General features: G+C 52.2%; 13 protein-coding genes and 1 non-coding gene across 14 annotated transcripts; 5 read left to right on the plus strand and 9 right to left on the minus strand.

The window, feature by feature from the left end:
* Window positions 1–2,893: 2,893 nt before the first annotated feature.
* On the plus strand, window positions 2,894–6,044 carry CC1G_04876 (alpha-glucosidase; the record flags this gene model as incomplete). Its single annotated transcript, XM_001840980.2, has 8 exons — window positions 2,894–3,152; window positions 3,186–3,845; window positions 3,896–3,973; window positions 4,024–4,128; window positions 4,182–4,353; window positions 4,408–5,137; window positions 5,194–5,276; window positions 5,333–6,044. 8 exons carry the CDS (start codon window positions 2,894–2,896, stop codon window positions 6,042–6,044), a joined length of 2,799 nt encoding a protein of 932 aa, XP_001841032.2.
* A 197-nt stretch (window positions 6,045–6,241) lies between these two features.
* CC1G_04877 (hypothetical protein) lies at window positions 6,242–7,484 on the minus strand (the record flags this gene model as incomplete). The annotated part of the gene is made up of 5 exons (XM_001840981.2): window positions 6,242–6,259; window positions 6,321–6,948; window positions 7,018–7,253; window positions 7,316–7,349; window positions 7,399–7,484. 5 exons carry the CDS (start codon window positions 7,482–7,484, stop codon window positions 6,242–6,244), a joined length of 1,002 nt encoding a protein of 333 aa, XP_001841033.2.
* A 971-nt stretch (window positions 7,485–8,455) lies between these two features.
* CC1G_04878 (hypothetical protein) lies at window positions 8,456–9,236 on the plus strand (the record flags this gene model as incomplete). Its single annotated transcript, XM_001840982.1, has 3 exons — window positions 8,456–8,609; window positions 8,720–8,913; window positions 9,003–9,236. 3 exons carry the CDS (start codon window positions 8,456–8,458, stop codon window positions 9,234–9,236), a joined length of 582 nt encoding a protein of 193 aa, XP_001841034.1.
* A 1,353-nt stretch (window positions 9,237–10,589) lies between these two features.
* CC1G_04879 (hypothetical protein) lies at window positions 10,590–12,579 on the plus strand (the record flags this gene model as incomplete). The annotated part of the gene is made up of 5 exons (XM_001840983.1): window positions 10,590–10,599; window positions 10,658–10,679; window positions 10,735–11,097; window positions 11,475–12,513; window positions 12,565–12,579. 5 exons carry the CDS (start codon window positions 10,590–10,592, stop codon window positions 12,577–12,579), a joined length of 1,449 nt encoding a protein of 482 aa, XP_001841035.1.
* A 113-nt stretch (window positions 12,580–12,692) lies between these two features.
* On the minus strand, window positions 12,693–13,196 carry CC1G_14038 (hypothetical protein). The gene has a single exon (XM_002911954.1). It carries the CDS (start codon window positions 13,132–13,134, stop codon window positions 12,967–12,969), a length of 168 nt encoding a protein of 55 aa, XP_002912000.1. The 5' UTR covers window positions 13,135–13,196; the 3' UTR covers window positions 12,693–12,966.
* A 273-nt stretch (window positions 13,197–13,469) lies between these two features.
* CC1G_04880 (hypothetical protein) lies at window positions 13,470–14,286 on the minus strand (the record flags this gene model as incomplete). The annotated part of the gene is made up of 3 exons (XM_001840984.1): window positions 13,470–13,697; window positions 13,827–14,020; window positions 14,148–14,286. The coding sequence occupies 3 exons, from the start codon at window positions 14,284–14,286 to the stop codon at window positions 13,470–13,472; spliced, it is 561 nt and encodes a 186-aa protein (XP_001841036.1).
* Window positions 14,287–15,327: 1,041 nt separating this feature from the next.
* CC1G_04881 (hypothetical protein) lies at window positions 15,328–16,071 on the minus strand (the record flags this gene model as incomplete). Its single annotated transcript, XM_001840985.2, has 3 exons — window positions 15,328–15,640; window positions 15,736–15,862; window positions 15,948–16,071. 3 exons carry the CDS (start codon window positions 16,069–16,071, stop codon window positions 15,328–15,330), a joined length of 564 nt encoding a protein of 187 aa, XP_001841037.2.
* Window positions 16,072–16,266: 195 nt separating this feature from the next.
* On the minus strand, window positions 16,267–16,533 carry CC1G_04882 (hypothetical protein; the record flags this gene model as incomplete). Its single annotated transcript, XM_001840986.2, has 1 exon — window positions 16,267–16,533. One exon carries the CDS (start codon window positions 16,531–16,533, stop codon window positions 16,267–16,269), a length of 267 nt encoding a protein of 88 aa, XP_001841038.2.
* Window positions 16,534–17,447: 914 nt separating this feature from the next.
* Window positions 17,448–18,150, minus strand: CC1G_04883 (hypothetical protein; the record flags this gene model as incomplete). The annotated part of the gene is made up of 3 exons (XM_001840987.2): window positions 17,448–17,742; window positions 17,808–17,949; window positions 18,012–18,150. The coding sequence occupies 3 exons, from the start codon at window positions 18,148–18,150 to the stop codon at window positions 17,448–17,450; spliced, it is 576 nt and encodes a 191-aa protein (XP_001841039.2).
* A 336-nt stretch (window positions 18,151–18,486) lies between these two features.
* On the minus strand, window positions 18,487–19,223 carry CC1G_04884 (hypothetical protein; the record flags this gene model as incomplete). The annotated part of the gene is made up of 4 exons (XM_001840988.1): window positions 18,487–18,681; window positions 18,750–18,816; window positions 18,867–19,026; window positions 19,085–19,223. The coding sequence occupies 4 exons, from the start codon at window positions 19,221–19,223 to the stop codon at window positions 18,487–18,489; spliced, it is 561 nt and encodes a 186-aa protein (XP_001841040.1).
* Window positions 19,224–19,465: 242 nt separating this feature from the next.
* On the minus strand, window positions 19,466–20,170 carry CC1G_04885 (hypothetical protein; the record flags this gene model as incomplete). The annotated part of the gene is made up of 2 exons (XM_001840989.1): window positions 19,466–19,863; window positions 19,927–20,170. The coding sequence occupies 2 exons, from the start codon at window positions 20,168–20,170 to the stop codon at window positions 19,466–19,468; spliced, it is 642 nt and encodes a 213-aa protein (XP_001841041.1).
* Window positions 20,171–20,507: 337 nt separating this feature from the next.
* CC1G_04886 (hypothetical protein) lies at window positions 20,508–21,203 on the plus strand (the record flags this gene model as incomplete). The annotated part of the gene is made up of 2 exons (XM_001840990.1): window positions 20,508–20,540; window positions 20,613–21,203. 2 exons carry the CDS (start codon window positions 20,508–20,510, stop codon window positions 21,201–21,203), a joined length of 624 nt encoding a protein of 207 aa, XP_001841042.1.
* Window positions 21,204–21,411: 208 nt separating this feature from the next.
* On the plus strand, window positions 21,412–21,711 carry CC1G_04887 (hypothetical protein; the record flags this gene model as incomplete). The annotated part of the gene is made up of 2 exons (XM_001840991.2): window positions 21,412–21,424; window positions 21,500–21,711. 2 exons carry the CDS (start codon window positions 21,412–21,414, stop codon window positions 21,709–21,711), a joined length of 225 nt encoding a protein of 74 aa, XP_001841043.2.
* Window positions 21,712–21,965: 254 nt separating this feature from the next.
* CC1G_20037 lies at window positions 21,966–22,067 on the minus strand. The gene has a single exon. It is a non-coding gene; the product is annotated as a tRNA-Ser (tRNA).
* Between the last annotated feature and the right edge of the window lie 52 nt (window positions 22,068–22,119).

Raw genomic sequence — 22,119 nt, forward strand, 5'->3', positions numbered from 1 at the left:
TTGGAACTTTTGCGTGGAAACGGAAACGTAGGATTGTTCGTTGAGGACTGTTAGGGAATGTTGCGGTTTGGGACCTTGTCACCTGGAGATATATAAGGTGGGGGACGGAGACCATACCCGACTCGTGACCCGTCCCTACAGCATTTGAGATCATCATGTTACCCATTCGATATACGCCCAAACATGAAGGAGGCGATATTAATCCGGGAAAAGTGCCTCAAGTCGGGTATTACTTGACTTCGAGAGGTTGAAATACATGTTGGTCACTACATATCGCTTATTCATTTTTCCCATTTCGAAGGCTGAAAGTAGCTTGCCGAGCGAGAATAGTCTCTGTAGGATGTCCCTTGAGCTGGTTAAGATTACCTTTTACAATTCGAATAAAACGGCGATCTATGATTAAGGGGTGATCTATGACCAATCCAGCTCTCGCAATTCTGCGAAGTGCTGACGGATCCAGTGCGCTTCTGCCCGTGACGCCCTGCCTTCTTGTATATCAGCCGTGATCCTTGCTAGAAGAATTAGGTGCCTTCCCGTAGTATAGCATTCATTTTGAGCGGTGTCGTTACAGCTAATGGTTTTCAACGGACTTCTGAGGAAGGATGGTTCAAGAATGGATCCCGACTCGGAGATTGGGAAAGGGCACCCAATTCAGAGTCGCACATGCTGCGACTTGAGCTCGGTTTCCGCGTGAAGGCTCTTCCAATAGGTAGTGAATACCAGAGGTCCAATAATGATAACCATCGATTAACAGTCAATGGATTACGCCCTCGAATGATTCTAGTATTGAAAGCGATTCGTTGTCACACAGCTTCAAGTTGTCGTCTGATTCGAATGAGGATCGAGAGGCGACTCCTTGTTTCCAAGTCCATCCCAAGACCATCTTATTATACGCTTTCTATCTCGGTTAGGTGTAGCGAGTACCACTGGTATAGCCCGTGCGAGACTTTTATCGTGTACTTTACAGGTTAAAGTAGCCAGACCATGACTGGTGGTCTAGACTACAATAATCCGCGAGAGCCGCGGTACTTACTCTGGGCTTGGATAGCCTGAGAGGCGCATAGACTTTATCACACTTCAACGAACGCATTGAGGCGCATTTTGATTCTCCCGCCATACTATCTCACACGTGCGCGAAAGGTTGTTACAACCGAATTATCCGGGATATCATTACTACCATCATCATTAGGTTCCGCTGAGTAGATTGCGCTCAATACATTGAATAGGTGGGTGATCGCCCAAGATCATGTGCGCATACAATTTGACTGTACATAGCGCGCAAGGATGAGGGCGATGTGACTGTCCCCAGAAAAGTCTGGAGAAACCGGGGAATTGACCTTCTCTGAATCACGAAGTAGGTGAAACTGATTAGTAGATGAAACTGATTATCCATCCCCATTTCGTCAACGGTGACGATTTCTCACAGACTTCTCTCGATTTGGTATTTACCGGCAGAAATCAAGAGTACAGTGCTTCGGTGTGGGCACATGTCAACGCTCTTCATACAATCCAGAGCATCGCAGACCGCGTCATCCTTTCGTTCACCGTTCACGCTGGGTTAATTACCCGCCGCATCCCCCAAGTAACGCTGGATTTGCGCTCATTTGGCGCGACGGTCGCACATCCACTGAATTGGTTGGGGCGGGTTGCCACACCACGATCCACATGGACAATCCCTTGGCAAGGTCCGGTGCTGCCAAATGAGGATATACCCCACCTTAATAGCCTTTGTGAACGCGCCAACAACACCCGGAAATGAGCTCGAATGTGCTCTGGAAGTATCTACTAAGCATAAGAGCCCGTAGGTAAGGCCTAGCTATCATGCCTGTGCGTGATTATGTCCAGAGGTGAAGTGGTTAGGGAGTCATTCCAACCACAAACAACAAGTGGTTTCTGATTCTCTCGTACCTCAAAAAATGGGGTTCTTCGCCGTGGGTCTAAGAGTCCGCATGGGTATTGCTGCTTCCAATATAGGGACCAAGTAGAAGGGTCAGACTTTGGCTATTTGACACCAAGTGTCGGCCGACGACATTCTGCGATGACTCCGGATTCAACTGTCTGATCGCATTCTCGTGGAAATTCAACGTAAATGCAAGATCATGAAGAGCAGAACCAAGCTAAACCTAAACATCTCTGCACCTATGTAGGATTTACATATTCTACTCTGATACTTCAGCAGTAAGAAATTTCAAGCAAGTCGAAGGAGAAATGGCCACTGGGGGATATGACGTAGGGCTAAGCGCCCATCAAAACCATCAGATGTTTCCCACCAATTCTTGATGGCTAACAGCCATTTCTCCCAGCGTCGGTTTCGTCGTGATTCTCCTCCACTTCTTTATCGATCATAGTCGACGATCGACGGTGTTAAACGCTGTCCAGACCAAATCTGGGTTAATGGGTCTATTTTGACTAGTTCGGACGGGTTTCACGATATGCATTGAACACGCTCCCAAAGTCAACATTCGTCTAGGGCGGTTTTGAATGTCGAATCGAACTTGTTGACCATGGCATGGAAGGCCCCCGCCGCCCATGGCACGCAGGCTCCAAGTTTGTAGCCATTTCGGACTTGGAGGTGGAGCAAGTAACCGACTACCTTGCGGTTGCTCACTGAGGTATAAGTCCCGTTGTAAACCACTTCTGCGCAGAAATCGATGACTCAACGTCCCTTACAGAATGTCGTATTGTCCCAAAGACACTTGGGAGCTACAGGGAGCCGGACCAGACTTCGAAGCCAAGTGAAGATCAACCATGCGTTGCCCAAACCTCTTTACCCACAGACGGTTCTTTGGTCGATGTCATTACGACGTGCTAGAAGCCGCGTGTTTTCGCGAACAGCTATTTAAACGAGCGAGCTTCTTCCAAGTTGACTTAGGGAAAACCCCGCCTTCCCACCATGCGGCTGCGTACAACGGTCCCCATCGCTCTCTCCTCTGCCTTATGGCTGACGAAGTCTCGTGCGGCTTATGTCGCTCCCGAGGTCCTCGATGCCTGCCCAGGCTACGTCGCCAAGCAGGCCACCTATTCTCATGGTGGAAGCGAGGCTCAGATTGACCTTACTCTGGCCAGCTCTCCTGGTTGCAATGTCTTCGGTCAGGACATCGAGAACCTGCGCGTCACCGTCGCTTACGAGACTGGCAAGTTCATTACATTCCGTCCATATGCTTCGTCCTGACAAATTACTACAGAGGATCGTCTTCATGTCAAGATTACCGACGCCAACAATGAGCGCTATGAGGTCCCCGAAGACGTCTTCCCTCGCCCACCCAACCGCCGCATCCTCCCCGAGCGATCCAACCTTGTCTTCAACTACACTTCCGACCCAGAGCCCTTCTACCTCACTGTCTCTCGTCGCTCGACTGGTGAAGTCCTCTTCTCCACCAAGGACCACCCCTTGATCTTCGAAGACCAATACCTCCGAGTCAAGACCGATCTCCCAGCCGGTGCCAACATCTACGGTTTCGGTGAGCACACTGAGACCTTCCGTCTCGATGCAAACAACTATGGTCGTGGCATGGTCCGCACCCTCTGGAGCCGCGACTCCTACGGTGTCCCCAATGGCACCAACCTTTACGGAAACCACCCCGTCTATTTCGAGCATCGTACCACTGGTACTCACGGTGTCTTCCTCCTCAACTCCAACGGCATGGACGTCAAGCTCAACGAGACCGCCACCGGCACCTCTCTTGAGTACAACGTTATCGGTGGTGTTCTCGACTTCTATTTCTTGGCTGGTAGTGAGAGCAACCCTGAGGCTCTTGCCAAGCAGTATGCCGAGGTTTCTGGTTTGGCTCCCCTCTTCCCTTACTGGGGTCTCGGTTTGCACCAGTGCCGATTTGGCTACAAGAGTATGTCTCCTTCAATTCATCGCCGACCATCCTCTGACTATCTTCCTCAGACTACGTTGAGGTTGCCAGTGTTATCGCTCGATACAGGGAGGCCGGTATCCCTCTCGAGACCATGTGGACCGATATCGGTATGGAATCGCGCCCTTGCATTGGTTCTGTCTGCTTACCCTTTTGTCAGACTACATGGACAGGCGTCTCATCTTCACATTGGACCCTCAATACTTCCCCTTGAACCGTATGCGCGAGATCGTCTCTCACCTCCACGAGAACAAGCAACACTTCAGTGCGTTTTCTTCACTCTCATCTATTATTGTCTACTAATACTTCTTCCTTTAGTCGTCATGACCGACCCTGCAGTGGGCGTTCTTCCGGACGAGTCCTATCCTCCCTTCGAGCGTGGCGAGGAGCTCGGAGTCTGGCTCAAGAACCGAGACGGATCTAACCACCTTGGACTCGTATGGCCCGGTGTCACCGTCTTCCCCGATTGGTTCCACCCTAACGTTGAGCAGTAAGTCTTTAACGACCATCTGACCACCGAGCCGTTCACTCAATCTTATTTCAGGTACTGGAATGGCGAGTTCGAGCGCTTCTACAATGCCGAGGACGGCTTGAACATCGATGGAGCATGGATCGACATGAACGAGCCCGCCAGCTTCTGCGACTACCCCTGCCTCGACCCCTGGGGTGAAGCCATCAAGCAGAACCTTCCTCCTCCCCGTGACCAAGAGCCCCCCGCCCCTGACGCACCCATCTTCGTTGAAGGCAGCACTGACTGGTATGCCCCGATCCAGACCAGCGCGCCTGGTGTCTCTTCCAACGTCATCGAAGAATCTTCCAGCACCCTCGAGCGCCGCCAGACCTCCGACGACGAGCACCTCTTGAACCCTCCCTATGCCATCGACAACGAGTTCGGCCCCATCTCCTCCCGCACTGCCTACACCAACATCATTCACGCCAACGGTCTCTCCGAGTACGACACCCACAACTTGTACGGCAGCATGATGTCCACCTTCACCCGCAAGGCTATGATCAACAGGCGCCCCGGACGCCGCCCCTTCATCATCACTCGTTCGACCTTTGCTGGTGCCGGACGCGATGTTGGCAAGTGGCTCGGTGACAACGTTAGCTCTTGGGAGCACTACCGCATGAGCATTGCCTCCATGCTCAACTTTGCTGCCATCTTCAACATGCCTTTGGTCGGAAGCGATGTCTGCGGCTTCGTCGGCGATACCACTGAGGAGCTCTGTGCTCGATGGGCCCTCGTTGGTGCTTTCAACCCCTTCTTCCGCAACGTGAGTAACAGGCCCTTGCCTTTGTCCGGATTTGGTCTAACTGAAGCCGTTTTCAGCACAACGGTGAGAACCACGTCAGCCAAGAGTTCTATGTCTGGCCCAAGACGGCTGAGGCTGCCAGGGCTGCCATCGACATTCGGTACGTTCACACCCAAGACTCAACCATGTCCGCTGGTTCTGACGCCTGAATTGCAGATACCGCCTCCTTGACTACCTCTACACTGGCCTCTACCAGGCTCACCTCGACGGTACCCCAGTTCTCTCCCCCGTCTGGTACAAGTTCCCCAAGGACACCGAGACCTTCCCCATCGACCTCCAATTCTTCTACGGCGCCCACATCCTCGTCTCCCCCGTCACCGAGGAAGGCTCCACCTCGGTCACCTACTACCTCCCCGCCGACACCTGGTACGACTTCTTCACGCTCGCCCCCGTCACCCGCACCGGCTGGGTCACCCAGCACCGCGTCTCGCACGCCCAGATCCCCATGCACATCCGCGGTGGCGCCGTCCTCCCTCTCCGCTCCGAGATGGCCATGACCACCGCCGAGCTGCGCACCAAGCCCTTCGACATCGTCGTCGCCCCCGATGCCCGTGGCAACGCCTCTGGCTCGCTCTACATCGACGATGGCGAGACTATCGACCCCAGCCCGTCTGATGTCACCAACGTCGAGTTCTCGTACCGCAACCGCCGCCTCAGGGTTTCCGGCCGCTTCGGATACAAGATTGAGCGTGGTGTGCAGTGGAGGACTGTCAAGTTTGCTGGTGTTGATAGGCAGCCTCTTATGGTCCTCGTCAACGGTTTCCCAATCATCCAGAGGGAGAGGATCAGGTACGACAGGAGGCAGAAGACTTTGGAGGTTGATGTCAACCTCTCGAGGTTTGCTGGCTTCGAGGTCGTCTTGGTCTAAAATGCCTTTACACGTGCCTCTTAAAATCATACACATGATGATACAGTATGTTGCTATTTATGCTAGACTAAATAAAATCACTTTTCGCTATCTCATCCATGTTCTCCTCCGTTGGAGAGTTTTTCCTAGTCACCGAGACGATAAGTTAAGAAAATCAGGTAAAAAGCACAGGTGTCTGAACGTGCGCCCAACGATCTTCACGTATCTTCATTGCGCTGTATATCACCATCAGAGTTCAAGTCAGTCGACATAGTATTGCCAAAACGACTCACATACGTATACCCCGAAGATTTGCTTCAACTTTGTCGACAATGGGGTCTTGAACTCCTTCAACTCCGCCTCCAGCCTGGTCTGCATCTCAGGTGGAAGCTTCGCCATGGTTTCGGGATCATGCTTCGCCCTCTCCATCACCTCCTTCAACGAACCCCTCAGTTCCTTCCCTGCATGAGTCTGGGGCAACACTCTATGTTTATCAACAAGCTCGCGTTGAATCTGGAAGCTCTCAGCTGCATTAGCTCTCGCTCTCTCCCTCTCAGTGTTCCTCTGCTTCTCCCTCTGCTCAGAAACACGGTCCAGGATGTTTTCAACAGCCTTCCACGCGAACTCGCTCTCCTCTCGCTCATTGACGCCTCTCGGCGGGTTGAGGGAGAAAGTCCCAGCCCCGTGCGCGATCATTTCGTTCCACTGAAGGTCGATCATTTCTTTCTCCCGGCTGGCTGCGACGTGGGTTTTGTTCGTCTGGAAGTTGGACCACTTGGAGGTGAGGAGGAGGACTTTGGGGAAGGCGGCTTCGCCGCAGATTTGTTGGAACATGATGAGGTTCCGTCTGGCGGTGCCGGTGAACCGGTCCAGGGAGATGTCGTGCACGTAGATTACACCTCCAAGTTTCATCGAGTTGCGATATCTGTGATGAAAGGTAGCCGTATTTTAAGACTCTGGACTCCTCTTGACACTCGAATACACAAGCACATACGATTTCGCCAACCAATCAGCAATCCTCTTCAGGATATCCACATCATCGACAAAGGTATCGTCGAATCCGGGCGTATCGACGATCACGATCCTGCCTTTACCGTTCTTTCGGAGGTGGGCGTGGCTCTCGGGTATGTCGAATGTGACGGGTTGGAGGACGGTCGTGCATGAGACGAGGCGTGCGGAAGTTTCGACGTGCTCGGATTTGCGGTCAGGGCCCAGGAAGAGGTTGAGGAGCTGGAAGGAGGTAAGTAACGGGAGTCAGTGGAGGTATGCAAGAAAGGAGAGGGGAGTAGTACTGTGCTCTTCCCTGCGCCGGTAGGTCCCATGATTCTATTGGCTGGGTTAGCGGTTGAGCCGTTCGGTGTTGAGAACGTCGTACGGGATTACGATGTCGTTGTCAGTTCCATCCCTCAAAATGGGGTCAGTGACAGCAGCAGCCTGAGTACGTTGAGGCTTCTTTGCCATGGCTTAAGCTGCGAGTGCGTAGAGTAGGTAATAGGCGTGGTGGTTGAGTCCGAGTGGGTTCTGCGCCTATTTAAGTACCAGAGGGCAGCCTCGACTCAGCCGCAAGGCTTCTGAATCTATTCAGTCACCTCAAGGCATCGATGATCGTGGCTTCCCTGCATCACAGGTGTATGGTGTTGTAGGAGATGGAATGTCCTCCGAACGCCTTGAGGTGTCCACGTTCTTTCCAGGCGCCTATTATCGATCGCAGCTGGCGCCGACCAACCGGAATATTATGGTGCACTGTCGAACTTCAAAGAGGAGTTCTCTTGGGGCATGTTACGTTCGCCCAATATGGTTCAATCGATTCAGGGCTGTCTTGTTTCTGGAGTAGCCTCGAAAACAGCTCACTGCAAAGCCTCGGGCGTGGAGTGAACGTGTCTTGGGCGCCTAGCTATATTGAGCTGGGGGATATGATGTCATGCCATGTGTCCTTCCAAGAGAACTGGGTATACGAACGATGATCTACTAAGGGTCATACGAGGTAAACGAGGACATGGATTTCCCAAAAGAGCTAGAGCCTAGAAAAGGGACAAGAATGGCTGTACAACCAAAGCAATGGTCCTATCGCAGGGAAGCTGATCTGTCCCCAAGCATTTGAGTTCTCGACCGCTTGCGCTACCACGCGCTCGGGCGCCTAACGGGTGACCTGGCATGTCACATCGATAACACGGGCGCACATCAGAGACCAGGGTATTGCCCAACCGTAACAAAGATTCATAGGAAGTTGCAACGAGATCAAGTGAGGCGGAAGAATATCGTCATCAGCGCTAGAACTACTTGGCTGGCAACCTCTATCAATCACCGCCCATGCACTGCTTGATAACAAATGGAGGGGGCTGGTACTTATACTATACATATTTGTGGGTGTGCGTGCATCCAATCCACTGTCAACACCCTTGCTCGTCTCTCTCAGAAAGGAAGAGGCTGTAATGAAACTCATCATCGAGCCAAACTCTTCGCCCTTCAACGCTTTCGACGCGACGTACTCCGATGAAGAAGGGAAGGTGTTGTATAAAGTGAAGAGCGCGGGGAAGTATTCGGAGAACAAGTATTTGATTGAAAAGGCGGGTGAAGACGGGAAAGGTGAGCTTTCGTTCTGCTAGAAATACAGTACCTTCCAGAGGCATAGCCCTGGTGAACGATCTTTCAGATAGCCGCTAACTTGAATCCGTGATCGAACTACACATACACAGGTCAGCTCGTGCCTTTTGCCGAAATAGAGATGTCGGGTACAAGCTTAAAATCGGACGTGCTAAGGATTTTGGTGGGTGATTGGCAGGTAAACGCGGACGAGTACCTGAAGGAAGGAAAGTATGACTCGGAGAGAACGTTTGTTGCGCCGGATGGGAAGGAGTATAGATGGGAGATGCAGTCTGATCGTTCAGAGGTGCGGCGCATCGTCTAAGTTCTGACCTTGCAACATCCAATCTGACGACCTCGTTCAACCTTACTCTACGACCTCGATGGATCGTACAGCTCTGCTTGAACGACGCATCCAAGACTCTGATGGGCAAGTACCACCGCAAGAAATACGGGATCTTCCACGACAAGTCGCCTGCGTATTTTGAAATCCAGCCCAGCGCTGAGGGGATTGTGGATGTCGTGGTCTTGACGTATGTATATATGGAGTGCTTGAGGCAGAAGAAGAGCGACGAGGATTTGGATAATGCGAATCGGATTAGCGCTATGGCGGTTGTTAGTGGGTCCTGATGGTGGGGAGGAGATGGTAAGGAGGAAACAGGAGAGGCTCTGTAGATCATTTTATTGATGGTTATTGCTTAGAATGCATGCAGTGAATGCGATAAGTGAGAATATCGACACCAGGTCCTGCAGTCCAGTCAGCCGATGGAAGACGCCACGAGGGGGAGCTGGCACATCTATGATTAGACGTAATACGAGTACACACCTCTGGGTGGCGATGGGGAGGCGGTGATGAAATTTGGAATCCCTCTAGAAGCACACAGGATTGAATTCAGGTTCTGTTCAACGGATGGGCAGTGTACTCTGAGGACGGGCAGTGTATTCTGAGGCATGGAATCGTTGGAGGGGGAGAATGATCAACCTGAGGGCACCAACAAGTCGGTCGATGAGGGAAGTAGAATGGTTTCTTTCCCCGGCGTTGGATGGAGGAGTTATTCAGGTGAAAGATACGTTCAAGCTGTCACGAGGTGGTTGGAGTGCGATTGACACATAGTCCGGACGAATACACCAAAGGACACAGTCAAGGTGGCCTATGAGAGAGGCGAGAGAGGGACGTTGAAGGCGGACAACAGCAGGCGATGGATGGAGGAACTTCGAAAAGAATAAACTTCAGGGCTATACGCGGCGAATGGTCACAAGGAATGCGATCGATGCAAAGTCCGGCGGAACGTGAATGAAAAGCCAATTTAAAGTTGCTATGGCATATTGGCTACACAGCGTGTCGCTGTGATGATCAAGGATTATCTGAACCAGGATCGACCTCGACCGTTGGACGTTGGCGGCTGACGCAATGTCCAAGGTGGTCGGCACCAAAACCTGTCGTACGAGACTGTTGACGTCCCTAAGCAGCAGTGAGAGTGGAGTTGTCAACGAGCATTGTGCCAATAGAGTTCCAGACGCCTTCTTCAAGGCCTTGGCGCAGGCGAAGTTGGTGGAGGTGTTCAGTGGAGTAGGGTGGCGACTACATACCGCTGGTTAGGCACAGACTAGATAGAGACGTTACCTGTCTACAAAACAGTGCCTGCTATCCCGCAAAGCCTTGAAAATGGCCCTTGACTGGATCGTTTCAAGACGGAATAAAAGCGGACTCGGAGGAACGAGACCTTCCAATCATGGATGTGATGAGTCTTGTGATTGATGGTTAGGTAAGCTGATATCCGATTCGGGCAGTGTTTTCGCGGGCCTGGTTCTTGCTTCTTTCCCTTGTCGGTGTGACTTCCTGTCGTTCTTCTCACCTGCGCTGCCAATCGCCCTCTTTCCAGACCTCCGCCCTCTTCTCCCATCCAGTCGAGGCGGATACACATTCCTTTACCCCAAATCCTGTCAGTATTTATCAAATAACTCGAGAAATACCCCGCAATTATGTCTGAAAGTGAGCCAAGGCTTCCGATTTGGTTGTTGATGATATTAACCGACGAAATGCTGTATAGCTTCGGACACTACCCCTCCAATGTACGCTGCTCTGGAATCTACTTCAACTTGGTTCAGTTTTTTAAGTCTGCGTTAGCACCACCTCGGACGGCCCGACTTCGGACACCCCGACCTCGACCCCGACGCCCCCGCCCCCGCCGACAAGCACTCCGAGCGAGCCTCCCACCTCGACGCCCACGCCCACCTCGACGCAGACCGACGACGAAGACGATGACGACGAGTCCTCAACAGAGCCCCCGTCGTCGAGTTCAACGCCCACCTCGTCCAGCACGACGCCGACGCTGACGTCTTCCTCAACGACACCCACGCTGACACCCACGTCGGCCGATACGGACACCACAAGTTCAACGCCTAACGTCGTTACCTCGTTCCAGACTGTCACTAGGAGTCGTAGCATTGTGCCTTCAGCGACGCTGGAGCCTTCGTCGGATGGGAAAGGGTGAGTGCGCTTTTGTGTTTTGCCGTGCGAGAATTTGCGCTGTGTACCCGTTCCTGCAAACTTCTGTTGGATTGATTTGCTCGCCTTCGCACCCGAGTCGTACTTTGCCGGGAGCTGGCTCTATCTCTTCTTATTTTTGGAATCCGTGGAAAAGAGGAGGCGGACGAGATCCGGAGACCCGTATTACCACCCACGCCCGCTCTTATTACCAGCGCGAGCCTGGTGTGGCGCGCCCGACGCCCGATTGCAAGGGCCTTTCATTTCCTGACATCCGCGGACCACCGGAAGCGACTCCCCCTTTACTCTTCGAATCAGCCCTTCCCATTCCTTTTTCGTCTTCTATCAACGTCCAAATGCTAACCCGGCATCTTACCCAGGTTCTTCCAAAATACCGGCGCTGTAGCAGGTGTCTTCAGTGTCGTTGGTCTCATCGTCCTCGCTATCATTATTGCTGTTGTGACCAATGGCATTCGACGACGACGAGCCAAGAAGTTTGATCGCGAGATCGCAGAGGCTGCGCGTGAGGCCGCTGCTGCCCAACCACCCGCTGGCTTCCTCGACGACGACGACGATTACAACCGTGGTTACGGAAACAACACCAGCGGAGGTGCCGCTGGGTACGGCGCCTACTCGGATGCCTCGTCGCACGGCACCTACGCCCAATCCCCTATGTCGCATGCGGAGAGCTATGGAATGCGCGAAATTGGTCGAGGACCTGCCCCTGGAGAAGTGTTCGACTATGGCGCAACTGGTGCTGGTAACGCCGGTATCGGTGTTGCGCGGGCCAGGAGCATGAGGCACGGCGACAACTATGGTCAAGCGCTTCAAGACGGCGGTTCGCCCTACCCCGCATTTGCCGCTCCAAGCCATCAACAACCTGCCTATGGACGCCCGAACGACCACGACATCCTCGAAGCAGCTGGTATGGGAGCCCACGTCGCCGGCGCCGGTGCTGCTGGCCTCGCGCGCGGCCCCTCGCAGTATCAGTCCCAGTCCTCCAGCGGCTACGACCAAGGCTACAACCCCACCCTCGAGCGCAACAAGTCCTTGACGAGCCACGAAAGCACATCTCAATACAGCGGTGTTCCCTCGACCACGGCTTCGCAGTACTACAATTCTCGCCACGACAATTATGGACCTTACCCAGCCATGCCGCCCAACGCGTCCTCGGCGTATCAGCAAGGTTACCCCGCTGGTGCTTCGACTCATCAACGTCAACCAAGTATGCCAGATAATGAGATGGATGCGTATGGAGGCTATGTAGTGTCGGATGATGCCCCGGCGTCTGCGCCCAACCCACCTGTCTCGGCTGCTAGCGCCAGCACGCCCTTGCCTAACCCGTTCGATCAAGCCAAGGCCGGCGAGAGGGACACGACGTATAGCGTCGACGATGATGAACCGAGGAGGGTTCTGAAGGTGTGTATTCTCCCGTCTTCCCCAGGGGTAGTTTACCGACCTCTTTCCTAGGTTGCGAATGAGTAAATGGGAACGAGGCGCATGATACCATATCCACTGTAAAATCAAACGCCTGGCTGCCGTTTTTCTTGTTCACGAACGAACTCTTCCTCACGTACAGTGCTGATCCCCTTTTTTTTAAACTTTCTTCTGTGTGTTTCGGTCTGGTTCCGCTTCTCACCTGTGTGTTACATATAGTCGGGGCTTTGGCCCCTTTTTTTCTTTTTGCTGGATCCTCGTTTTTTATCGATATCCTTATCCCCTTGTCGCTGTTCTGTGGTTTGTGTCGTTGAAAAACGCGTTTGTATATCCCTAGCCTAACCCTTTTACCGTATTTATTTGTTCGATTATTGGGTTGTGCTTCTAGCTACTACGGGGTGATGGTGTTTCCTGTTGATACGCCCCTGATTCCCCTCACGTCCCTTCATCTTCATCCGATTCTTTCTCCCTTCTTCGTCCTCCCTTAACCCGATCCCTATATCCTTCTTCCTCCCGTTCCCTCTTCCCCTTTGATCCGAGTCCCCTGCTCACCCATCCACCCCTGACTGGCGGCGCTCCTCTTTGATTGACCACTACCCCCATCCTACTACTACCTGCCTGTGTGTACTCTTATGCTTACTGCTTTGGAATTATATTGTGCTGCTTACTATCCTCGTTCTCCGTTCTCCGCTCTCAGTGCGCCGTCCGACGTCAGCTTCGTGATCCGCGGCAGTGCAAACGGCGCTACGAGGTAGACAGGGTGTGGCGAGCTTCAGTTGAGGAATTTCCGGCGGACTGCGCATGGTAAGCCAATCTTCTGCATTTTGAGTTTTACATAGTTCGTATCCATATGCCCAGGTATAAATTAAAGTACATATTACAGTCATACAGCGTCCATACTAATACAAGAAAACCTCCCATCGGCCACTGCTCATGAATCAAGGCTTCATAGAATCCTTGATATTACCCGCCGCGATCTTCGAGTTAGCTTCGTCTCTCTCATTCCTGAGATACTCGATGTAGATATAGGTGAGCATGATGACGTCCATCATTCCTTCAGCGCATGGCTCGATTTCGAGCGAGGCGGGCGCTTTGTCGTGGAAGATTCCGTATTTTTTGCGGTGGTAGCGGACGATGCGGGTTTTGGCTTCGTCCATCATGTACAGCTGGAACGTCACGGTAAAACGAATTCGAATTAGTCGGGAATCAGGAATGAAGGAAGAGTCGACGAGGGTGAAATGCCAAATGGTACATTGAATTACGCATGGTACATAGAATTGGACACACACACGTACCTCTGCTCGATCAGCCTGCATCTCCCATCGATACTCTTTCCCATCTGGAGCGGTGAATATCCTGTCTCGCCCGTAAAAACTGAACCCTTTTTTCCGAAAAAAGTCGCCTGATTTGGTTTCCCAGTTTTGGCCGATTCGGAGGACGTCGTCTTTGAAGTTGTGAAAGTCGATGCTGGCGAAGGGTATGAACTTGCCTGGTGGGTGAGGCCGGTGAGGGGAGGTGAGGTTGTGTTAGACTCGGATGCCAATGGATCATAGGAGTATTAATGTGCCATCGCTCGTAGAGGGTGTAAGTGGAGGCCAAGGAATGTTTTAACATACCCTGTCTGAGGTCGAGCTTCTCGAGGTTGGCTTTACACTTGATGTACTTGCCGGATGTGCTGACTTGGTAGAGTATCCGACCGGTCTCGTCTGTGTAGCGGGTATTGCATGGCGTGTCGTTCTCGAGGATGAGTTTCATCGTGCCTGCCTGATAAGTTGTGGGTGGTCGACGATGTAGGGCCTAGATGCGGCGATGTAATAGTGGTTAGGCGGTGAAGTGGCTAATAAATGTGGCGCAGACGCAGAGTAGGGATAGCTAGCGAGGCGTAGAGAGCTCTCTGTGGGGTGGAAGACAAAGGCAGAAGTGATGGGACGAGATCCCCTCACCGCGCCCTATTATACCTGCCCTCAGTGGCAGACTTCCAGGGTCTCGAGAGACGAGGTGACACCGCCGCGGCGCTCCGAGTCCGCAGCACATGGTCAGTGTCAGGACCTCGTAGCGAGGCGACGCCCATAATACATATCCCATATCAAAAAGATCTTCCTTGAATCGCAACGAGGAACGAGGATCCGAGAATCTATGTAATTTAATGGTTGATGTGTTTCAGGTGTCGTTGAATGAGCAAAGGGTACCCTGAGGACGACGACAATTGTTTCTGAGCGAGCGCCGAGTGGCATCGTGTCGGTTGTTCACATCCGAGGGCGGTACAGTCGTTGTCAGTGTCAGTGGAGTGCGAGCGTGCAGCCTGAGGGTGGCAACGCGAGGGTGATTGGACTGGAGTACTATAATGACAGACACGTTTTGTGCACGCCTGAGATGTTTTGAGCGTTTTGGACATGTAGGACGTGGAATCCTTTGGTAGAAGCCCTCTCGAGGATGATGATAGTCCAGAAAAAACCAAAGAAACCGTGACGGTCCAGGAGAGCCTACGTGAGTCAAGAGGTCCAGGGCGAGCCAACAGCGAGACATAGTCGACGATGAAACGAATGACGATTGTCGACAAATTGCCAACCATGAACTGTCGTCTACACAGTGTTCAGGGCGCCGTATGTATCCAGCCGCTGCTGGTGATCATGGTGATGGTGATGGGAGGAGAATAGGGGCTGGAGAGGCTGTGCATTCAAAGATAAGGATTATGATCATCGTCGTCTCCTCCTTGACGGATTCGTTACTTGAATATGGGAAGTGCGCACACCATGTATGTAAGTAGCTAGGCACATATCTGCACAATCTCAGGCCTCAGGTCCCACCTCCACCTCCTCCTCCACCTCCATCACCGAAATCGCCAGCTTCCTCTCCTCCTTCTCTCGCACCTTTCTCCTCCCTGATCTTCTCGATGTACACAAAAGTAATGATGATCAAGTCCAGCATCTCCAGCCCTCCTTCAGAAACTTCCAAATACGCCGGTGTAGACGCCTGAAGGAAGTGACTGGTTCGAGGGTGGTATCGCGCAACGAACGCTTTAGCAATATCGTTGGTGTAAAGCTCAGAGAACTTTTTATGCAGCTTCCAGCGATACTCGAGGCCGCTGGGCCCGGTGAAGATTCGGTCTCTGTCAGTTGGGGTAGCCGTAGCGCCCGTGGGTCAGATAGGGGTCCAGTCCCATTCAGATGACGTCATGTGCTGCAGGCCTCAAGTTGTACATACCGTCCTTTCCAACCCAGTCTACCTTTCCTGAAGAATACCGTTGAATTCGTTACACCCTTTCCAGGGACAGTGATTTTGGTTGGCCTGACGGCGTGAAATTCGATTTCTGCCAGATTTGCGAGCTGACCTGTGCAAGTACATGTACACCAGGACACGAGTCAGCCTCGAGAAGTTCAGGTTGCGTCAGTGAATTGAATGAATTTGATACGCACCACTTGAGGTGGCTTTGAAGAGGGAGGCTTTACGGTTCGACATCCGAACGCGGTATAAGAGTCTCCCATCGGGAGCGCAGAAATCGGAATTCCATGCACGATTTCCTGTTAGAGTGAGCTGCATCGTGAGGAGGGATGGAACGACGTGTAAGCTCGTAAAACCGTTCCTGTAGCTTTAAAGCCTTGCAGGAACCCCTAGCCCCACAGACCCGAGTCCAAAGAAGCAATGGACATGAAGTCATAACGTCTATGGGGCTGTTCAGTGTATTAGCGTTACAAGTGACGAGAGAGATCACTATCGGGACACTGCTATCTCGACTTAGTCTCCTCCGCCTCCGCCTCCTCCTCCATTTCCCCAGGCGCCTCCGCTGTCCGAGTTCCTCGCCCTCCGCTCCTTCTCACTTCTAAGCCTTTCCATGTACACAAACGTAGTCAAAATCATATCTACCACACCCTCCCCTTCCCCAAAGATCTCCAAAGATGCTGGTCTGGCGGCCTGAAGTATCCCATAATGCGCGAGGTGGTGCTTTGCAATTAGTGTCTTTGACGGATTGTTAAGGTATAGCTCGACTTTGCGATCCCCCATTTTCCAACGGTACTCCAGCCCGTCTGGAGCTGTGAAGATTCGACTTCTGAAGCAACGTCGGCAAGAACCCCGACGGGTGGTACGGGTGGAAAGTTGTGAATTTGCTCACCTACCGCTCAAACTGAACCCCCCTCTTCGAAAGAATGAGTCGGTGTCGTAAGTACCTTGCCCGACGAACGTTATCCTAGAAGATGTGATGCTGTGAAACTCAATCTCTGCAATTGTCGCAAATCGGTCTTGCAGGGACCCATCTACAGAGAAGAGGTTATCGGTGAGAGCGCCGACATTAGCGCAGGACGCAGTGCAAACTGGGTGAATTTCCGACCTGCACTACGGACCACCTTCATCACTGTGGCTTTCCGATGAAAAAGTGACCAAGGGCACACAACCTTGTAGAGAATATGTCCATTTGGATTAAAATATTCCGAGTTCCAAGGTTTGGTGCTTGATAGAATGAGGAGCATGGTAGTGTTGACAGCGGGGGTGAGAGAGTGCGGGAGTGCTGTGAAGTTATGTCTTCGGGGGACGCCTGAGGTATTTATACGCTGAAGCTTGATCTTTGAACTTCTCGAACCTTCCTTGGCCGGTGTTCTTCCGAGTCAATACGAGACCGTGATTCTGCACAGTGCGGCGCTGAGATAGGCATGCGTAGGTCACTGTCGATTCTAAAAGTGTTGGGGAGAGACACGTAGGATTTAGACGCCCGTCTACCATCAGTCGGCCACAGACGCTACTTGAGGAGCTCATCACAGCTCGTTTGCGACTCCGATACTCGTTCCCGTCAGACCGTGATTAGGAGGTCTAGAGTCTAAGAGGTGGTGACAATGAAGTCATAGTGTCTATTAACGGGACATTGCAGTATTTTAGCGTTCTGAATGACGAGAGTGCTATAGGGACACTACTACGCTCTCGACTTAGCCTCCTCCTCCTCCTCCACCACCACCACCACCTGAATTCCTCGATCTCTGCTCCCTGTCCTTCCGAAGCTTCTCCACATAAACAAAGGTTGTCAATATCGTGTCTACCACACCCTGGCCCTCCTCGAATATCTCCAAAGACGCTGGCCGGGCTTCCCGTAGTATTCCATAATGCTTCAGGTGGTATTTCGCAATCAGCGTCTTCGCCGGATTGTTGCGGTACAGCTCGACTTTGCGACCCCCCATTTTCCAACAGTACTCCAGGCCATCTGGAGCTGTGAAGATTCGATCGCTTCGGAGGAAATGAACGGTAAGACCGAGGTATGGGAGTGTAGTGCTTGATGTACTACTACTCACCGGCCGTTCCAGCTGAGCCCTCCCTTCCGAAAGAACGACTTCGTGTCGTAGGTACCCTGTCCAGTGATTGTAATAGTTGAAGATGTGAAGGTATGGAATTCAATCTCTGCGATTGCCGTGAATCTGTCTTGCAGAGACCCGTCTACAATGGAGGGTGCGATGTTTCGCTAAGCTATGTCATGCAGAAAGAGAAGGATATCTTACCTTCACTGGGGACGACCTTCATGATCGTCGCTTTCCGATTCGTAAATGCGTAAGGAGACTCAACTCTGTAAAGAACTTGTCCACTCGGATGGCAGTAATCCGAGTTCCAAGGTTTGCTGCCTGATAGAACCAGGAGCATGGCGGTGTCAACAGAGGGGAGTCAAGTTTTGAAGGTGGACGCCTGAAGTATTTATACATTGGAGCAGAATTTACATAAATACATGCCTGCCTCTCGGTTCAGAACCTTGGCATTCCGCGACCTGCGTCCTTTGAAGCGAATCCGTGATCTTGCACAGCACAGACCTGTAAAATGTATACAGATCATTATCATTAGACTGCGAAAAAGGGGTAGCAAACAATGTTCCAAGCAAGTACCAAGAGTGTCTCGTTGCCAGTCCTCATGTCCTTTAACGGCAGGCTGAGGTGGTAGACTCCCATCGATCGTCGACTATCTTTATATTCCACTGACGCGACTTTATGGGCTCTTCGCGGCTCGTTCGCGATTCCTCCGCAGGAGCTCTATGTAGACGAGTGTGACTATAATTAGATCGACCATGTGCTCTCCAGGGGGGAGTATCTCAAGGGATGCAGGACGGGGATCTTGAACTACGCCGTGGTGCTTCTGGTGGTACTTGGCTACCAATGTCCGCTCGTCGTCGTTTAGCACGAGCTTGTGCGAATAGCCAATGCGACCCGTCAGGAATTTTTTAAAGCAATTCAGTCGAACCAGGAACTCACCTCTGGCTTTGAGTTTCGCAAGAGCCAGCGGTATTCCTTTCCGTCAGGGCCAGTAAATATGCGATCCCTGCAAAATCGTGAAGCGTGTAGTTAGATTTAATGAAGAGGAGAACGTACCTTCCCAGCCACCCCATGCTTTCTTTGCGAAAGAACTTGCTTGTGTCGTGGATAACGTTCTCCCATGTAATCTTCGATGATGTGACTGTGTTGAACTCGACCAAGCCTATACGAGTAAATCTATCCTGCATATCGGGTTCGCCCTGCGCTCCCTCAGGTGCTACGAACGTGCGTCAGAAGGTGTATCCGAGCCGACCTCGAGGTAGACTGCCACGTACTGTCATTTGGGACAATCTTATCGATTGTTGCTTTTCGACCAACAAGTTTGAAGGGTGATTCCACCTTGTAAATCACCTGGCCTTCTTCTGTGCAGTAGTTCGCGTGGTATGGGTCGTTCGTGGTAAGGGTAAGCAACATGGTTGCAACGCGAGGTGGGGTCGTTCTCGAGGCTATATATATATCGACGCGCGGTAGGTACATAGATGCCTATCAGCTCCACAACCCGCTGCGCCGCTGCATTCATCGCTGATCGCAGTTAGCCTCAACCGAGTTTGTGATAAGTACCTCCCGACCGACATGTTGAATCAGACATCTGGACTATCATTGCATTTTAGGATCTAGACGAGCATATCTCCAGTCCTTGGTGAGCGGGTAATAGGCTACATGACGAATAGGACACCAGCGGTTCCCCCAAATAATACAAGAGCGAAGGTAATAATGTTCAAACTGGCAGGGCTTAAAGAGTCGCTAGCAACGACATCCGACTTGTGCTCTTCCTTGTCTTCCTCCAGATGCTTGGGTGTGCTTGTGTAGACCGCAAATGCAGAGGCCGTGCCGGTGAAGGTATGGAGCTGAGTACTAACTGACCCTCCTTCCAGTCGGGAGACGATGGCCCTGTTCACGCAGACCACGGGTTCGCCTTCATGCGAGCCGCTCCGCTCGACATCGTGGGTACATTCGAGTGACCACTGGACGTCGTTCCTGGACTGAGTGGGTTCCAACGGGACGGTCGTATGGCCAGTCTTCACGACCCGTGAAGCATCCGCCTGGAACGTGACTAGATTCATGGACAGTAAGCAAGCTGTCGCGGGATTGTGAGTGATACTAAATGGGTACTCACCGACGTGCGTAAAAGGTGTATCTAAGCTCCTTGTCACGACTTTCCCTTCTGGCTCAAGCGTTTCGGCATATTGGGATTGAACGCCAGATGCGACGTAGTGAGTGAATCCGACCGTGTCTGTCGAGAAGGCGGAGACTGAGTAATTCGCCTCTATCCCGCCAAGGTCGTAGAAGGTTATAGTCTCATGAGACATTGCACCTGAAAGCAGACCAAGAAGGACGAAGGAGATAGAAGGCGTTCTCATGGCGGTGGTCTCTACAGGGCGAGTTGGTTTGGTTGGATGACGGAAGCCTGTAATCGGCTTTTAAAGAGCTGTGTCGTCAGCCTCACGATGCTGACAGTTGAGAGGTAGAGGCTTTCCGGAACGCAGATAACAAAACGTCTTCTTTACGGAAATCATGGGGTATCGAGCAAGCGCCGAGTCAAGTACAGGCACCTCATTTCAAAGCCCCGGCGGGCGCCAATCTAATCTAATCTTCCATTTGAACTCCGCTCAAACTTGCGTCTCACAAAATTTGCCAGCACCGCTCAATTTCCGCCTCGTCTTTTTAACGTTTTCGTTTGCCAGAACTGCAACCGACATGCTTGCGGCGAAACTCAAGGTTCTTGCAGATGTAACTCGGGTTTACTTTCATCGACATTGACACCCTTCTGACGGAGATGGGCCTGAAACTCCATTCACAAAGAACCGACTGTGGGAAGCGTCGATCCTCAGGCTTACCGCCAAAGGACCACCAGGGCTCAGAACACCAAGTACCTCGGGAGAACCCACGCTGAACCCCGCTTCTCCACTTAAACAGCGTTATGGGAAACACCTCATGACCTGGGAGATCTTTATAAAGGCTAATTTGAAAATCATCACTTCCTCCCAAGAAGCCCACCATGCAGGGTTTCAGAGCGAAGCCTTTGTTCCTACTGACTCTAGTCTATGTGGTTTCTGCCACGGTACCCTTACCGCCCATTCTTACCACCGCCCCGCCCGTTGGGCCCACTCTTACCACAGCACCGACGTCGACGACATGTATCCAGTATCCCTGTCCGCCATGTCCACCAGGGTCGTCGGTGACCTGGCCTCCACATACCCCAGGTCAATGTGGTGTCCTTTGTGGTTGTGCCCCAATGACGACCACTACAACATCGCAACCACCTTCAATCACAATCACCACCAAACCCTCACCAACCACGACTTCGTTCTGTCCTATCCCACCTTGCGCCAAATGCCCTCCAGGATCTTCGAACATCTTGACCAGCACTGGGACCTCGTGCCCTTGGTGTAGCTGTCGTCCCACTTCAACATTCACAACTAGTACGACGACGTGCCTTCCCTACCCATGTGTCCCGTGCATTCCTCCCTTGACTGTCACCTTGACGTCAACTGGGACACAATGTCCGCACTGTGTATGTGTGACGCCGAAACCAGAGCCGACGACGACCAGATGCTTACCCCCTCCCTGCGCACCATGTCCCCCACCGCTCTCTAACACCATGACCACGATCGGTACGCACTGTCCAGCGTGTGCGTGCGTACCAAGCTCCATTCCAACGACTTTCCCGCCGAACTGCCCAATTCCAGGGTGTGTTCCGTGTGCACCAGACGAGGAACTCATCTTGACGCCAACACCACCTCATGGATGTCCTGGTTGCGGCTGCACTTCCATATCCCAGCCACCTACCTCGCCAACCCTATCCGACTCGCCCACCCCGACGCAGCCAATCCATGGTAGGGAGTATTTGAAATCGGGCGCAGTGCCTCGAGCAGCATCGCCAAAGCCAACCGCGGATTGACATTCCATTTAGTACCGTGTCTTTGCGTGAATAATACGTACTATTCCATCTAACTGACTCGTCAATGACATCGGAGATCTGAGTGAACCCAGCTGCGGTATGTCGTGTGCCTCAGAAAATAACGAAAAAGTGGGGCCTGAGTTGCGTTTTCGCAGCCATTGGCAAGGGAGACGGCGGGAAGTGCACTGGCTACAATCATAATGAGGTTCCGATTCTCGGAGATGCGAGGTAAAAAAAGAAAGATGCAAAAAGTGCGTCACCTGTGCGATTCGAACACACGCGGTCAAAGACCAACCGCTTTGCCTGACCCGAAGGCCAATAGCAGGCGATCCCGTTAACCACTCCGGCAAAGTGACTTGGCATTCCTGGATGTTATGAATGATTATCAGTTTCATTGGCTTTCGAATA

This window comes from Coprinopsis cinerea (genome assembly GCF_000182895.1).
Source record: "Coprinopsis cinerea okayama7#130 chromosome 2 map unlocalized cont3.2, whole genome shotgun sequence".
Lineage (NCBI taxonomy): Eukaryota > Fungi > Basidiomycota > Agaricomycetes > Agaricales > Psathyrellaceae > Coprinopsis > Coprinopsis cinerea.

Excerpts from the sequence above, each read along its gene's own strand:
- CC1G_14038 (XM_002911954.1), bottom strand. The coding sequence starts at position 13,134 with ATGGGGGTAGTGGTCAATCAAAGAGGAGCGCCGCCAGTCAGGGGTGGA.